Below are 15,865 nucleotides of genomic sequence, written 5' to 3'. Positions count from 1 at the left end.
TCAAGTCCCATAACTGGTCTGACCTGCACAAGGCCATAGGCTGCCAAACACACAAATAAGCCTAGACATCAAGGCTGTTGTCAGTCCACATAAAACTTTTAACCAAAAATGAAAACTCGGTTGTTCCTTTGTTTAGGATCTTAAGTTTCCAGTATTTATCCAAAATACTCACCTTTTCAACCTCTAGGATGATCTTAAGTCTTGCTGCATTCATGTGACTAAATTACACAACCTTCCACTAAAACTGGGGTACAGACGACCACAGTACTGTGGAAAGGCATGTTATTATGCTAATTAGTTTTCCCTCCAGTTAACTGCCCCAAATCCCATCTGACTTCACATGTGATAATGGAGAGAACAAAGCCATCAATGACCATCACCATCAATGACACTTTTACTTTACTTAAGAATGTATCCTAAAACCACTCATCACTTAAAACACCAGCGCCCGCGCCCTCCCCCCCCCCCCCAAGCATCTCTTTTAAGGACCTCTGTAACAAAGGCAAAGTAACAAAGTATACATTTCCGAACTGTTTTGCTGTAAGCGCCCCAAGCAATCCCTCAACAATACAATGAGCGCTTTCACCGATTTCCTTCAGGCCATCATTTAAATTCCTTCCTCCTCCTACTATTAAATATCTCCGGACAGTGACTCCTGGCAATTCATCTGCCTGTTTCATCACAGCTTTTCAAAACTAACGGGTCAAGTTCCTTTCCCCCATTTCAACACGATGCACTTCTACTGCAGCCTTGCCATCACATCCTACCGCTGACCTCCGTGACAGAACATACCTAGTTTCACTGTCCTTCATTGTTTCCAAGCTAACTGCCATTTTACCTCCATGCACACGACAGAAATGTGTCCCCACAGGCATCTTATGAATTTCCAAAGCAGCTATTCTTTGTGGATTTACAAAACACGCGCCTTTTCTGCATTCATTTTGTGAAGCAGAGATTTTTTTTTTAAGTCCCTTAAGCAAAAAGAAACAGACTCCAAATTTTTCCATTTTCCTAGCACTATCCTATAATGCACAACAGAAAATTGCCAGGGCAATGCTTGTGCGTTTTTTCGGTCCACACACACAAAATACTGTATCCAGTATGCTTTCTCTTCCGGCTCCAGCACACGGCCTCATCGGCTCAACGTCAGAATCAAACGGCTGGCACCGGCTTGTGCGCTTGTGCACAGCGCCCGGGATGCTCCATCCCTGCCAGGGCTCGCCCGCTGCCACAACTCCTCGGCCAGCGGCCCTCGCTCGGCTCGCCACAAAGGCCGGCCCGCGCCTTGTGCACGTGTGAGCTGACAAGCGTCGAAGCCGCCCTTCCCGGGTCAGAGCTGCCGCCCGTGTTGGGGGTGTTGAGGAGGACGGCAGCCGGCCCCTGACGCCCCGGTCGCGGAGAGCCATCCCCCGGCCTCAGGCCCGCGCGTCCCCTCCGCTCCCCGTGCCTCTCCTAGGGAAACCCCGTCGGGAGCCCTCCAGACCGACCCCCGCTCCGGCGGCTCGCTCACCTCCTCCTCGCTCTCGCTGCGGAAGCACAGGCACGCAGCCCGCTTCTTGTAGCCGTCGCCGTCGTAGGTGCGGGTCTGGTTCGACTTGAGCTTCATCATCCTCCGGGCCCTGGTGGGGTGCCGTGCGGGGCCTCGGAGTTGGGAGAGGGCAGGCTGCTGCGACGGCCGCGCGCGCGCGCGCCCCCGGCTCGGCCGCGGCGGGGAGGAGGGTCTGTGTGTCCGCTACACGGCTCTGCGGCGGGTCAGCCTCATTGCCCCCGGCCCAGGCCCTGCGCCGCAGTCACAGCCGCCGTTGCCACCCCCACCGCCCCCTCTGCCGCCGCCGCCCCCGACGACGACCGCGCCGCCATTTTGGGCACGCTGCGTCAGCTGCGTAAGGGCACGCGGGCCCACGGACCCGTCGCGCGTGCGCAGCGCAGCGCACACAGCGTTCGGGAATCGCACCCGCCCCGCGCGCCGGGCGCAAAAGAGCGTCTGCACCCAGAGCGGCCGCTACGCCGGCAGCTTAGGACTGCGGACGGCGGAAGCCTGGCGAGTCGCGGCGCGTGGCCACCACCCGAGACCCCGCGGTCCGCGGCGCCGCTGGGCAGAAAGCAGAGTCCCCACCCCCCCCAAGGTCAACGGGTGTGCGTCACAGGCTGGCCCAAGGTCGCGCCGCTCAGATGACATGAGTGAATGTGACAGCCCAGGTCTGCTGAAAACGGGGTGCTGTGCCTCGCTGCAGACTGGCAAACCCTAGCGGCCCGCAATCGGGAATGGGCGAGGCATTTGTTTGCTCTTCGCAGGCAGTGGCCATTAGGACATATGTGCGTCCTGCAGTCATTTATTTTTGAAAAAAAAAAAAAAAAAAGGCAAAGGCCGTTCAGGGGTGAAGCTTGAGGGGTAAACCACTTGCATGCAAAAGAAAATGCAACCTCCTAAGGTAAACAGGAAGAGCAGAAGGAAAAAGATACCGTGTGTTTGTGTGTGTGTGTACAGCACAAGTACGTAAATCATGAAAGTATATGTAGGGATGGCCCACTTGGAGAACGTGAAAGTGGGTCCAAATTTCCTACCAAACCCAGCCCCATCACCATTCACTAAACCTTTGGAAAACAGTCAGGATATGCAAGATTTATCATAATAGACTGGCAGTGGTGGCACAAGCCTTTAATCCCAGCTCCGGGATATTCCAGCGTTCCAGGACAGCCAGGGCTACACAGAGAAGCCCTGTCTAAAAAAAAACACGCCAAGATTTATCAGTAAATCACAAAATATTTATGTGTGTGTGTTGGTGATGATGATGCTTGTGTGAAGGTCAGAGGGCAACTTGTGTGAATTCTTTCTCTCTCACCATGTAGGACCAGGATACTAAACTCAAATGGTCAGGCCTGGCTGCAAATAACCTTATTGGGCCAACTGACTGGCCCTTATTACATACTTTAATCATTGTATTTAGTATACTCAGTAGTCTAGAGGGGCCCAAGAGATGATTCAGTAAGTAAAGGCACCCCACCATGGAGCCTGACAACTTGAGTTAGATCCCTAGACCCACACACTGAGAGAACCCACAGTCTTCAACTGTACTTGTACTCACATGCACTCTACGACTATGTGTCCACATTCATAGTAACCTTTCTTTGTTTGCTTTTGTTTTTTGAGACAGTTTCTCTGTGTATCCCCAGCTGTCCTGGAACTTGCTCTGTAGACTAGGCTGGGTTGGAACTCACCTGAACTTTTTTTTTTTTTTTTTTTTTTTTCTGATTTAAAAAATTAAAAGCTGGAGAAATGGCTGAGTGAGTGGTTAAGAGAATTGATTGCTCTCCCATAGGACCTGGGTTAAAATTCCAGCACCCGATGGCAACTTACAGTTGTCTGTGGCTTCAGCTCCAGGGGATCCAACACCTTCACACAGACATATATGAAGGCAAAATACCAATAAAATAATGTAGAAAGGTCTGGTTGGAGAGGTGACTTGTAGACCAGGACCTACATGTGATTTACAGCCATCTGTGATTCCAATTTATTTACTTCTGGTTTTCCGAGACAGGGTTTCTCTGTGGCTTTGGAGGTTGTCCTGGAACTACCTCTTGCAAACCAGGCTGGTCTTGAACTCAAAGAGATCCACCTGCCTCTGCCTCTCCAGTGCTGGGATCAAAGGTGTGAACTACCACTGCCCAGCTTTGTAATCCAATTTCAAGGGATCCCATGCTCTCTTCTGACTTCTGCCACCAAACACCCATTAAAAGTCACAAGGACAGGGAGAGGGAACTGGGATAGACATGTTTAAAAAAAAAAAAAAAAAACAAGAGGACTGGGAATTTATCTACCCTGTACAATGGACTCGGTCCCCAGCACTGCATTAAAAATTTACCTGATGAGGTGGCACATTCCTTAATCCTAGCACTGAGGAAGCAGAGGTAGCAGGATCTCTGTGCGTTCTAGGACAGCCTGGTCTCTAGATTGAGTTCCAGGACAGCCAGAACTGTGCAAGCGCATATGCATGCGCGCGCGCGCACACACACACACACACAAAGTAGTTATATAGATATTTTACAAGAAAATACACACTGGACAGGTAGGTACAAAGCAGCACTGAACATTATCAGTAACAGCAAAATACAAATTAAAACTATAAAGAGGCTGGGCAGTGGTGAGGCATGCCTTTAGTCCCAGCCTCTGGAGGCAGAGGCAGGCAGGTCTCTGTGAGTTCAAGACCAGCCTGGTCTACAAGAACTAGTTCCAGAACCACAGAGAAAACCTGTTTCGAAGCCCTCCCCCCTCAAAAAAAGAGTGCTGCTTGCCTTTCCAGAGGCTCTGAGTTCAATTCCCAGCAACCACATGGTTCCTCACAACCATCTGTAGTGAGTTCTCATGCACTTTTCTGACCTACAGGGATACAAGCAGACAGAACACTATACATAATTTTTTTTTTTTTAAAGTGTCCTCTTCCACACAATGGCCTCTTTGATGTGTCAGTCACTCAGGCAGGGCTGATTGCTCAAGTGGCTGTTCCTCTGGACCTGGGCCATGCATTTATCACAAGCTTCCAATAAAGCAGCTCTCAACAGCAGTGGCCCAGGGCTTCCATGCACTGGAACCGCCAAACAATTTCTTCTCATCCCCCTCCCCACCAATGACCTCATTCTGTCCCAGCTTCCTTTTCTAAACCTGAGAAAATGGATTTCCCTTCCTTTCTTGCTGTTGACCCACTATCTTATTGGACCACTCAGTGCCCAGAGCAGCCACTGAGCAACCCCCAGCTTTGTTCCAATTCTGTAATGTAGGCAGCAGTGTTCTGAAACCCCTGTACTCCTGAAGGTTCCCACTTCTCTCCCTGCCCAGTAGCCCAGACCCGTAGTGCCTGTACTTGAGCAGTACAGGACAGTGAGTTCAGTCAGCCTGTTAGTATGGGAACTAACAAAAAACATTTTCTCACCACAATTCTGAAGTTTTTGGTTTTTTTAAAATTCATCTATTGGCCACACTATATAATCCCAGCACTGCAGGGGCCAGCCTGGTCTGCACAGTTTTGTTTTAAAACTCAAACAGAAGATTTCTATGCGTGCACAAGAGACCAGAATAGGGCATCAGGCCCCTTGCAGCAGTGGTTATAGGCATTTGTAGTGCACCTCTTTGTCCTTAAAAAGCTGAAAAGCAAGCACTCTGCCACCCAGCCACCTCACCAGTGGGGTTTTTTTTTTTTAAACTGGCAAATAATTATGTTCATCTATGGAAACTATTGATTTAAAAAAAAAAAAATTCTCACAGTCCTGGCTATCCTGTGTCCTGGAATTTACTCTGTAGACCAAGCTGGCCTCAAACTCAGATCTGACTGCTCTGCCTCCACAGTAATGCAATTATTGGTGTGTACCATCACCAGGCTTTTTTTTTTAAAGATGAGATTGAGCATGTTCAGGATGGTATGGCTGTGGACTTGCCTGCACATATGTTCCCCTGGAACTGGAGTTTCAGTTGTGAAATACTATGTGGATTCTGGGGATCTAACCTGGGTCCTCTGAAGAGTAGCCAAGTGCTCAAAACTGCTTTGCCCTATCTCCAGCCCCTGAACTTTTTTCCAGATGTTTACATGAATGGAGTTGAACAAGCATGCAGTGTACATGCAGAGGTCCAAGGACAACATTCCACAAGCTGGTTCACTCACCAAGTGCACTTGAAACTGAACTGAGATCACCAGGCCTGGAGGGAACTCCCCTCACCCAATCTCCATCTCTTGATGTCTCTAACCTACCCTAAGTGACCTCACACAAGTCTGCCCTGAACAATTTCATCAGCCCACCTTCCTGCCCTCCATTTTCTTAGAAGACTTGGTACTTGGCATTATAGAACATCTGTTTATTCAGAACACCTGAGCCCCCCAGAAATGACCAGCAAGAGACCTTGGGTCTGACAGCCCTGTGCCTGTTATCATCACACAGGGTTGTCTAGGATGCAGAGCCACAGCCTGGTTTGGTTTTTTTTTTTTTTTTTAAACTGTGTTTCACTATATCCATGTAATCAAGAGATCCACTTTTGGGCATTGATGGCACATGCCTTTAGTCAGCACTCAGAAGGCAGATCTCAGTGAGTTCAAGACCAGCCTGGCCTACAAGAGCTAGTTCCAAGACAGTCTCCAAAGCCACAGAGAAACCCTCTCAAAGGAGGGGGAAAAAAAATATCCACCTGCCTCTGCCTCCCTAGTGCTAGGATTAACAGTGTACACCACTGTTTCAAAGAGGAAAAAGGAAAGGCATACATACCTTCTACCCACCACATCTGAGTTAGAGCAGGACCTCAAAATAAACCCTCAACTAATGTAATCATAAAATTTGCAGAGTCCCAGTTGAAAAAGTAGCCTTTTAGGCAGAGAAAAACAAAGGTGGAGGAAATCTATTTACAGGCTGGACAGACTGCCAACTTGCCCCTCAGAGATTAAACAATCCCAAGGAGTATTAACTTCCCCAAACACCACTGCTGGGGTCAAGCAAAAGGCACAATTCTCTTTGAGCCACCAAACTGCCATCTAGTGGTCAAAACTACCAAGGACTACCAGAACAAATTATAGCTCTGAATATGGGCCCTAGTGCAAAATCCAAATACACTTGTTATGTGTGCATTGTTTCTACTTTGGCTCTTTTGAGGGGCCCACTATCCAGCTCCCAAATAAATTATACATGGGGTCTTACAAATACCTAGCCTTAGCTAGTTTCTTGCCGGTTTTTCTTAACTCATCTTACCTTTTCCCTCTGGGCTCCCATATTTTTTGTCTATCTTGTTTTCCTTCTTACACTGTGGCTGCCCGTGACCTTCTCATTCCTCCGCCTCTCCTCTCATACTGTCTGCCAGCCCTGTCTATCCTTGCTCCTGCCTCACCTACTGGCCAATCAGCTCTTCATGAAGATAACCAGGTGTTATAGTCAAAGAACACAGCTTCACACATTTAAACATATGCAACATAAGCAAAAGTCACACACCTGAAGATAATATTCCCCAACAATGCAGCTTTGAACCTATCCTGGGTCTGCTTTGCCAACCTCCCAAACCTGAAAGTACGGGTGGTCAGTGACCATGATGGAACCCTAAACCACACCTGAGTTCTCTTCTGGCCCCACAATGAGCTATGTGCATATATGGCCATGAAAATAGGCCTCTTACCTGGTGTTCAAACCAAGGTCACTTGATCTCCCCAGAAAACTGCCATCCATTTTCTCCCCAGGGTGCCAGAATAATATCCTCAGTAGCTTATTTTTCATCCTTTACAAGCCTGGTGGTTCAGGTACTTTTAAGTTATTTGTCAATGTCAGGGTTTGACTCCCAGGCCTCACATTCTAGGCAAACCCTCTACCCTACAGCATGGGGGGTGGGGTGGAAAGGCAGCTAGATCATTCCCACTCTAGCCCAAAACAGATATGACGCTTGGGGAGTTGTCAAAGTCACATCCATTCACATACTGACACTTAAACCAGTCCCTTTTAGGCTACACAACAGAGTGAACACATTTTCTTTAAAGTTTATTTAAAACAGTCTTCAAGCTCACTGAGGTGGCTGACCACGTCCACGACCAAAGCCTCCTCTCTGCAAGACAAAGCACAAGATCATTAGCAGCAGGCCCAGCTCTACCTCTGGGATTTCTAGATCTCAGACCTCACTGGAGACAGCCACAAAAGTAAACAAGCCAGAGGAACACAGACTATTGTATCCCAGGCTCACCTCTTACTGGCCGTGGGGCCTTTTCTGTTTCCCTATTGTTAGAATGGGGTCGAGACTGCTCAGTGTTTAGACACATGGAAGGTCCCTTGTACAGGGGGTTCACACTCTACATACCTTTCTGTATGAGACAGAGAGCAACTATCTGTGAAGCCCTGCCACAGGACTCCAGAGACTGCAGCCCCCAAGCCAAGCATGCAACTTGGATTAGCTAGTCTACAAGAACCTGTATAGTGATATTATTATTGTCCCCATATCAGAGAAAATAAGGCAGGGGGGGAACCAAGATCAGACCTGAAGGTAATCTGACTCAGCAATTCTACTGTGGGACTCACAGAATCTCCAGTGTTTAATTCAATCTCAAATTTCAAAAAGCAAATTCAGAGACTGGGTCAAAACCAATCATACTAGCATGCCATAGGTACCAACATGACATCAACATGAATTCACCAAGATTTGCACACTGTGTTCTACCACAAGACTGATCCTAATGTACATGTGCGTGTGTGTGTAATCCCATCCCCAGAACCCACTAGGATAGCCCATGTGGCAGTAACTTTGAAAAGCAAACAAGGAAATACTCACAAATTGGAATTCAGTGGCCGAGCCAGCCCCAGCCTCAGCTTTCTTGTCAGCACCAGCTGGAAAGAGAACAATTTAGAGTTGTCTTAAGATCTGATCTCTGGGTTTTAAGGAAGACAAGCCATAGGCACCCCACCAAGATGCAATCACATCAAGCTGGTAGTGGAAACACTGTTTGCATCTGCTCCCTCCCCCTTCTCAGATACTTCAATCATTCCAAACTCACTAAATGTGCTGCTTGGCAGCATAGAAACCAACTCACTAACCACCCCCTCCCTCTAGGAAAGCTGCTCTGACCATAAAGGACGAAAGCTGGTAGAGGAAGCTCAGCCAAGAGAAGCATGAAGGTATGCAGTGAGGAGCCATGGAAATAAAATCTAACATCCATTACGAGAAAGCAGCAGACACAAGGTGTATGCCTGGAACCCAAAACTTAGAAACTGAAGATCAGGACTACTTGACAAGAGCCGCTCAAAAAATAAATAAACAACAGCCCCAGTTCAAACTGTAAAGCATGACATGTAGCATTTTAAAGAGGGAAGGGAAAGTAATGTAAGATATCTCAGTGTTTAAGGAGGCCAGATGTTAAAATGACAAGTTAGGGCTAAATATAATGCAGTAACAGCCAAATAACATTTCCATTAAGTATAGGTTTTATACTGAAATTCAGTTCCCATGGATTGGGTGAGGAGTCACGGCCAACAGAACAAACACAGCTCCAGTTGAGTATTACAACGGGGACACTCCTCTGTCCCCTTCACACCATAGGCTGCTGCTGGCTACTTCCTGTCCTCAAACAAGTCAGTTCTACCAATGTGCAGAATAACCCATGTCATCCTCACAGGCCCCACCCTCTCAGTGAGGATCCCCACTAAGCTGGGGAAAGCACTCAGGCCATGTGTTCACTTCCAAGTACACAGAATGCAGAAAGGAAAAGCATGGCCCACACCCTTGTTGTCCCAGGCCCCTCTGCATTCCTCTAGAGGTCTCAGTCGGAAGTCCCTCACCTGGCTCTTCCAAAGTGAGCGCAATCCTCACCTCTCTGTAAAGCTATCAGACACCTGCAAACTACAGTACCCTCCACCACTAAAAAAAAAAGTGCAGTACTTAAGACCTGCTCTCAGATCCCCACAAAGTGTCTGGCACACAGCAGGCACCGACACACACTAACTGGTGAACAAACACCTGCTCCTGTGGCTCAAGGCAAGCATTTCCTCTACTCAAAAACTAAACTCCACACAGTTCTTACAGAGAAGTCAGGCAACAGAAGACAGAAAGCATGCTGCATTCACTCTCCTGAGAGGTCAGCTTTGCTGAGGGCAGGTCTTCAGCGTTCCAACACACTAGCCATCCTCCAATTCTCACACCAAGGACCTTTTCTGGCCACCTTGGACTACAGCCCACCCAAGGCAGCTTAAAATCTGGACTCAACCCCAGCTAGAGACGAGATACTCACGGGGCACAGCGCTCCTCCTGTAGGTGTCCCTGTCTGCCTCCCCTCTTGTGAATCTTGCAGGTCGCTCACCCTCTGGACCTACAGAAACAAAACTGTACCGTGAGCACAAGGCAGGAGTGGAACAGAGAGCAGGAAAAACAGGCAGTGCAGTATGCTTCCAGCTTCATCAGAAACCCCGACCGCAGGGACACCAACTCCTTGGGCGCAGAATAGCAGCAATAAATTTCCATGTAGATGGAAAATTTCCACTGTCACTATTTAGTTCACATCTTAACTAAAACAAACCGGCCAGTCAGTGGTGACCCAAGCCTTTAATCCCAGTACTTGGAGGCAGAATAAGTTCAAGGCCAGCCTGGTTTCCAGAGAATCCCAAAACAAACAAGAAACCAGAACCAAGCAAGCAGCCACTGATAGTGCAGCTCATAAAAGATGCTGTGAAATCCTAGAGACCTGAATTTGATCACCAGATTCCATGGAGGGAAGACCCAACTTTCAAATTTGTTCCCACAAGCCATAATACATTAACACACTTATTTAGCATATATTCACTTAAAATGCCTTTTTTTTTTTTTTTGAGGCAGAGTCTAGCCTGCTTGCCCCTTCTTCCTGGGTGAAAGAAAGTAGGATTAAAGTTACTGCTACCACTCCCAACTACCAAACCTTTTCTTCGTTTTCTTGATTTTTGTGGGACTCATAAAATCTCACTGGGCAACCCTGGCTGTCCTGAAATTCCAACAGTGTCTCTTCCTCCCAAATGCTGGGATTAAATGCATGTGCCTCTACCAGCCCCTTAATAAACTTTCAGAGATACACACGGTAGGCCCAAGCCCACCCAAGGAATAGCATACCTCAAGGTGCTTCTGTATGCACCAAGCCCCTGTGCTGAGTGAGATCCCTCTCCAGGCAAACCCAATCCTGTTCAGCAATCTCTTTACCCTACCCTATCATCTCAGCCTCTGAGTTCAAGAGACTGAGCCAGCAGTTCCAGACACAACACAGAATCCTAGCTTCTCAGACCACACTTAATAGCCGCTGCCATCTGATAAACCAAGGCTGACACAGCTATGATTTTCACTTTAGCAATGTTGTTGTTTACCAGATAAAAGACTCGTGGCCAGACAAAGATAAAGATTTACAGTAAAGACAGATTCACATTAAGAAAAAGCGCTAAAGGCTTACAGTATGCTCTAAAATATTTGTAGGCTTGGGAGAGAAAAAGAATAAAATAGTTTTAAAGACAAAGAGGAACTGGGTGTGTGGCACACGCCTTTAATCCCAACACTCGGGAGACAAAGGCATGCAGATCTCTTGTGATTTCAAAATAAACCTGGTATGCAGAGTGAATTCCAGGACAGATAAAAGTTACAGAGAAACACTCTCAAAAAATGAAAAAATAGTAGAGTGTAGTAGAGAATCTGTGTACTGTATGGCATGATAGTGTCTTTATATTGCTTGACTGCTGAGGAAGCAAATGTTAAGGGAAATACTGCTGGATTAATTCAATTTATATATTTTAAAAATGCTTTGACTCCAAGATTTAAGTTCAAGGACAAGTTACTGGGGAAAAGGATTTCTATTTTTGTTTCCACAAAAAATAAAAAGCTGTGGATTCCTTCCAGACTAATGTGGTTTGATCAAGCCAGACCACCTGAAACAGTACCAGGTGATCCAACATTCAAAACAGCTTGGACAAAGCAGCCTTGCAGGCTAAAACCAGGATTTCTGTGTCTTCCTAGGATTCCCATGACAGCGCCCTTTACCAGCAAGAAGTAGTTTGGAAAGAACGACGCCCAAATTCCCAAATATTGTTTATAAATGTTTGTTTCCATTTAAGTGGGCTTGGTTATAAATGGTTGATGATCATAACCAATATTCTTTCTAAGGTAAAAAGGGAATTATGGTATAGAAATGAACTTTGTTTTGGAATGGATTTTCATTTATTGATACAATTTAAGGTCAATTTTGTGATGTGTATATTCTCCTTTTGTCTAGGTATTGTGTTTATATAGTTCATTTAAAAATGTAATGTATAATTTAGTACAGATTTTAGATAGTTACCTATAATAGTAAAAACAGCTATATGAGTTAGGTTTTCTAGATATATAGATATATTTTAGATAGGAATTCTTCAAACCTTTCAAAGACCTACAGAATATGGCATTTAAAATGGTTTAGGGTTTTCTTGACAGTGAGACATAACTGCTCCTGGCAACACCACCTGCCACAGAAAGGAAGATGGACCTTGAAGAAAGGAGTTATGGAGTTTGCTTTCAATATGGAAAGACTAGCCATTTGGACAAGATACTGCTCTTGTCTGGACTGTTTGATGTTATCCTGTATAAATTGGACATGCAGGACCCACAGAAAAGTGACTGCTGACTCAAGATGGACATTGCTACAGAGTTCCTGCTTCATGGAAGAGTCTGCCAGACAGTCTGCAGGACACAGAGAAAAGTGACTGACAAACTGCCAATACAAGAAGACAGTTTAAACTTTCATGCTTTGCTGAAGAGTCTGCCAGACACACACACTATGGCCTATGGGCTGAAAATGGAAGATTACAAAAGAACTTCGGGTGACCAGGCAGTGAGTTGTCTCTGTCATTTCTAGAGTTTATATAATATCCTTCTGTGGTCTTTGAAGGAGTTGAAGACAGATAGTTATGGTTATAGTTTTCCTTAGTTAAGCTTAAAGATAAGTTACATATAGGACTTTAGACTCACAAATATAGGATAGATGATAGAATAGTTTCTTTTAATCTTGCTAAATGTTAATGGACTAGTGTTAACTGTGATTCTTATTTGATAACTGTTGTGTGATATATTTTGCTATGTTAAGGTTAAAAACCTTCCTTTTATTTAGACAGAAAAGTGGAGATGTTGGGAGATGCCATTATGTATATGTTTCTCATACTGTTGGCCAGTAAGAAAGGAAGATAGGAGGGATTAGGAGACAAGGAGGGAAGAGGAGGTAGTAGGGAGGAGTCAGCATGGAGAGACCAGGAGATGCCTGCCCCACTCCCTGGTAAGGAGACCACATGGAAATACATAGAAATGGGTTAATAATTAAGACAGAGCTAGCCAATAAGAAACAAGTAACTGGCCAACAGAATTGTATCTAATACAGAGTCTTGGTGTGTTAATTGGGACGGGCACGGCTGCAGGAGGAAAAACCATACTCCTTACAGTTCCCCTTGCCAAGGAAATACACAAAACACTTCTTTACTCGAGCTTAATGCTCATTCAATTCAACAATTCTGACTTGACCCCAGACCTCCCATTTTACAGTGTCTTTAAAATTGACACCAATGTACTCTAAAAGCATTTCTGGGCTGGAAGTAACAGGACACACCTGTAAACCCAGCACCCCAGGGGCTGGGGCAATGAGCTTCAGGAGACCTTAATAATTCTTAACATACAATCAAAAACTCCCACAAAGTGGTTTGTAAGGCTCTTGTGGTATTTGGAATCCGTACCTTTGGGCCGAGGCCTGCCAGTTTCAGGACGGCTACGGCGCAGGGTGGCAGGCACAATCTCCGGAGGCAGGTGGAGGTAATCTCGGAGATACTGGATGCCCTCGTTCGTAAGATACCAATAAAAGTGTCTCCAGGCAAACTGCTCCTTTACATAACCTCGTGACTTCAGAGACTGCAGGACAGAACCACCGTAAACACATAACCAGCAGACAAAACGGAGCAGAGCAGCCATGCAGTAGGTAAGCCAAGGCTGAGGAATCCCTGCAGATCAAGGGTCCTTTTGGACAAACAGATCAGAAAAAGGACCAACTACACCAGCCTCTGCCGTTGCCCCGAGACATGCTTCAGTGGATCTACCTCACCTCCTTCCAGAGCAGCCCAGCCCACCTCAAGAGACAAATAACTCCACCTGCGTGGCACTCCATACCTGCATGGCCTTCATTACATGAAGGTTGGGCACATTCTTGTCTGCCAGCTCCGGATGTTTGGGCATATGAACATCTTTCTTGGCAACCATCACTCCTTCCTTAAAAAGGAGTTCATAGATGGCAATCCGGTTCTTCTTAGGCATCAACATCTGCAAGAAAGAAGTGATCATGAAAAGAACAAGGCTGGGACAGGTTAATCTCTACATCCAGAGGGCAGAGGCAGGCAGGTATCTGTGCATTGGAGGCCAGCCTCGTCTAAGTCAAGTCCTATGACAGCTAGGGCTCACAGAGACATCCTGTCTCTAAAAGCAAAACAAAAGCACTCCCTCAGCATTGCGGCCACGAGTTCCAACAGTCACTGTTGCCAGAGTGAAAGCTAGTGAGACAACATGGCAGATTCACACGCATAAAGACCACCACTGCAGAGCTGTCCGGGGACAAGATCCCCTCCGCCAGGACGAAGAGCAAACCGGAAGCAGCAGCACACATCTGCTCCGCTGTCACAGCCCCTGCAGCAAGTGTCAGGGAGAGGAGGCTGGACACCGACCCTGACGCCACAAAACTTGGTAACCATCAGAACCTGCGGCCATTCTTAGGGTTAAGTCGTGTGGTTTTCCCTAAAAGAACCCAAGGAAACTCCGAGAAAGGGGCTCAGCTTCCTGTGACGCAGAGGACCCTAGGGCAAAGGACGTGAAGCTCCCCTCCACAGTGGGGGCGCACAGACTGGAGGGGACGGACAGACAAGGGATAAGAGATAAGGTGCCTCCGCCAAAGTGACCCGAGCAGGCGGACGCCGAGCCCCCGGCCCAGGTGCTTCCCGCCACACGTGACCTTAAAATTCCGCTCCTCCGTCCCCGGCCACCGGGTCGCCACTGCTCGTCAGCCCGAGTCCTCGTCGTCCCAGAACTGTGACCCCTGCCCTGTGGCCACAGCGAGACGGCCCGTGAGGCGGGCGAAGGAGCCCTCCGTCTCCCCGCGAGGACGCAGGCCCGCCACGGCAGCGCCACGGCCCGGATGGAGGCCGATAGAACCCAAACCCGGAGAAACTCACCGTGGCGGCTACAGGGTCCGAGACGGAGGCCGGAAAGGAAAGGGCGTGCTCGGCGCAGCGTCTTTTCCGGGCTGCGTGGCCCCGCCCCCCTGCAGGACCCGCGCGACACCTTAGGTGGCCTCCGCGGTGCCTGAGGACGGCGCCAGGACGCATGCGCGAGGTCCTCCTTCCTCCACTGCATGGTTGGAGCCAGTGCTGGGTGTCAGTTACCGCCTGCTGGCAGTCAGTAGACACAAGTGTTTTTATAGCGCTTGGGTGGGTTCTTGGCAGAGAGCTGTCAGTTCAGGGATACACTCACCTACACAGACAGAGAAGCAGGGACACTTGTATGTTTTCTTCGTGTGCAAAACCCAGTCAGTCTCCAGGTCACACCCCAGGACAGTGTTTCGTGGATCCATTTAGGCCAGTGTTTCTCAACCTATGTGTCTGGACCACTTTGGAAGGGGAGCAACCCTTTCACGAGGTCACCTATCAGATATCCTGCAAATCTGATATTTACATAATAGCAGCAGAATTAGTTATGAGGTAGCAACAAAAATAATTTTAATGGTTGGCAGACACCACGACATGAGGAACTATATTAAAGGGTCACAGCATTATGGAGGTTGAGAACCACTGACCTAGGCCAAGGAATAGAATATGGCCAGTAATTCCTCAGGGTACCCTTTCTATTCTCCACTCACTGCAGTACACTCTACCTTGACTAATGTCACAGCAGTGAGCATTGATATTGTCTGTCCCACCTCCATCGCTAGACTAGGCCTTGAAAGTCACCCCTGTCCCCTGTTTCTCTATTCATCAGTGGATAGACAGTTGGGTTGCCACCAAAGTCTAGCTTCTGTAAATATCACACCCAATTGGAGACCCATACTCTCTCACCCCTGAGGGCCAGAAGCCAGAGGCAGGTTGCCCCAGAGACCTGTCATAGAAGCAAACAGGAATGGTAAAAAAAAAAAAAAAAAAAAAAAAAAAAGTCAACAAAGTGATTCCTAATGATAGATACTCTGCTATTCTCATAGATTGGTGCCTAGCCCAATTATCATTAGAGAAACTCCACCCAGCAACTGATGGGAAGATATGCAGAGACCGGAGCCAAACTTGGAAAATACTATGGATTAGGGAGAGGAAGGACTGTAGGAGGCAGAGGGGTCAAGGACATCACAAGAAAACCCACAGA

General features: G+C 47.4%; 2 protein-coding genes across 2 annotated transcripts in view; both read right to left on the bottom strand.

Annotated features, from left to right (window-relative positions):
• The window catches only part of Nudt3 (nudix hydrolase 3), a 42,512-nt gene extending 40,640 nt beyond the window's left edge, over window positions 1–1,872 (bottom strand). Inside the window, exon 1 of the mRNA XM_051187197.1 lies at window positions 1,511–1,872. Coding sequence (XP_051043154.1) covers window positions 1,511–1,609 — 99 coding nt within the window. The 5' untranslated portion in view covers window positions 1,610–1,872. The remainder of the gene's footprint in view (window positions 1–1,510) is intronic.
• Window positions 1,873–7,487: 5,615 nt separating this feature from the next.
• Window positions 7,488–14,704, bottom strand: Rps10 (ribosomal protein S10). Its single transcript, XM_051187199.1, has 6 exons — window positions 14,689–14,704; window positions 13,637–13,786; window positions 13,210–13,381; window positions 9,735–9,812; window positions 8,282–8,337; window positions 7,488–7,564 (listed from the first exon to the last, which is right to left on the bottom strand). The coding sequence occupies exons 2-6, from the start codon at window positions 13,784–13,786 to the stop codon at window positions 7,523–7,525; spliced, it is 498 nt and encodes a 165-aa protein (XP_051043156.1). The 5' UTR covers window positions 14,689–14,704; the 3' UTR covers window positions 7,488–7,522.
• Window positions 14,705–15,865: the final 1,161 nt, after the last annotated feature.

The sequence above is a fragment of the Phodopus roborovskii genome, unplaced genomic scaffold (genome assembly GCF_943737965.1).
Source record: "Phodopus roborovskii unplaced genomic scaffold, PHOROB, whole genome shotgun sequence".
Classification (NCBI taxonomy): Eukaryota; Metazoa; Chordata; class Mammalia; order Rodentia; family Cricetidae; genus Phodopus; species Phodopus roborovskii.
Note: the sequence above shows the minus strand (reverse complement) of the source record. Positions and strands in the feature narration are given on the sequence as shown.

What these genes read in the sequence shown, in the direction of transcription:
- Rps10 (XM_051187199.1), bottom strand. Translation starts at nt 13,786, where the DNA reads ATGTTGATGCCTAAGAAGAACCGGATTGCCATCTATGAACTCCTTTTT. An exon ending in ATGTAATGAAGGCCATGCAG is followed by an intron (nt 13,382 to 13,636) that starts GTATGGAGTGCC and finishes TCTGTCCTGCAG; the next exon opens with TCTCTGAAGTCACGAGGTTA. An exon ending in CGGCCACTGAATTCCAATTT is followed by an intron (nt 7,565 to 8,281) that starts GTGAGTATTTCC and finishes TTTGTCTTGCAG; the next exon opens with AGAGGAGGCTTTGGTCGTGG.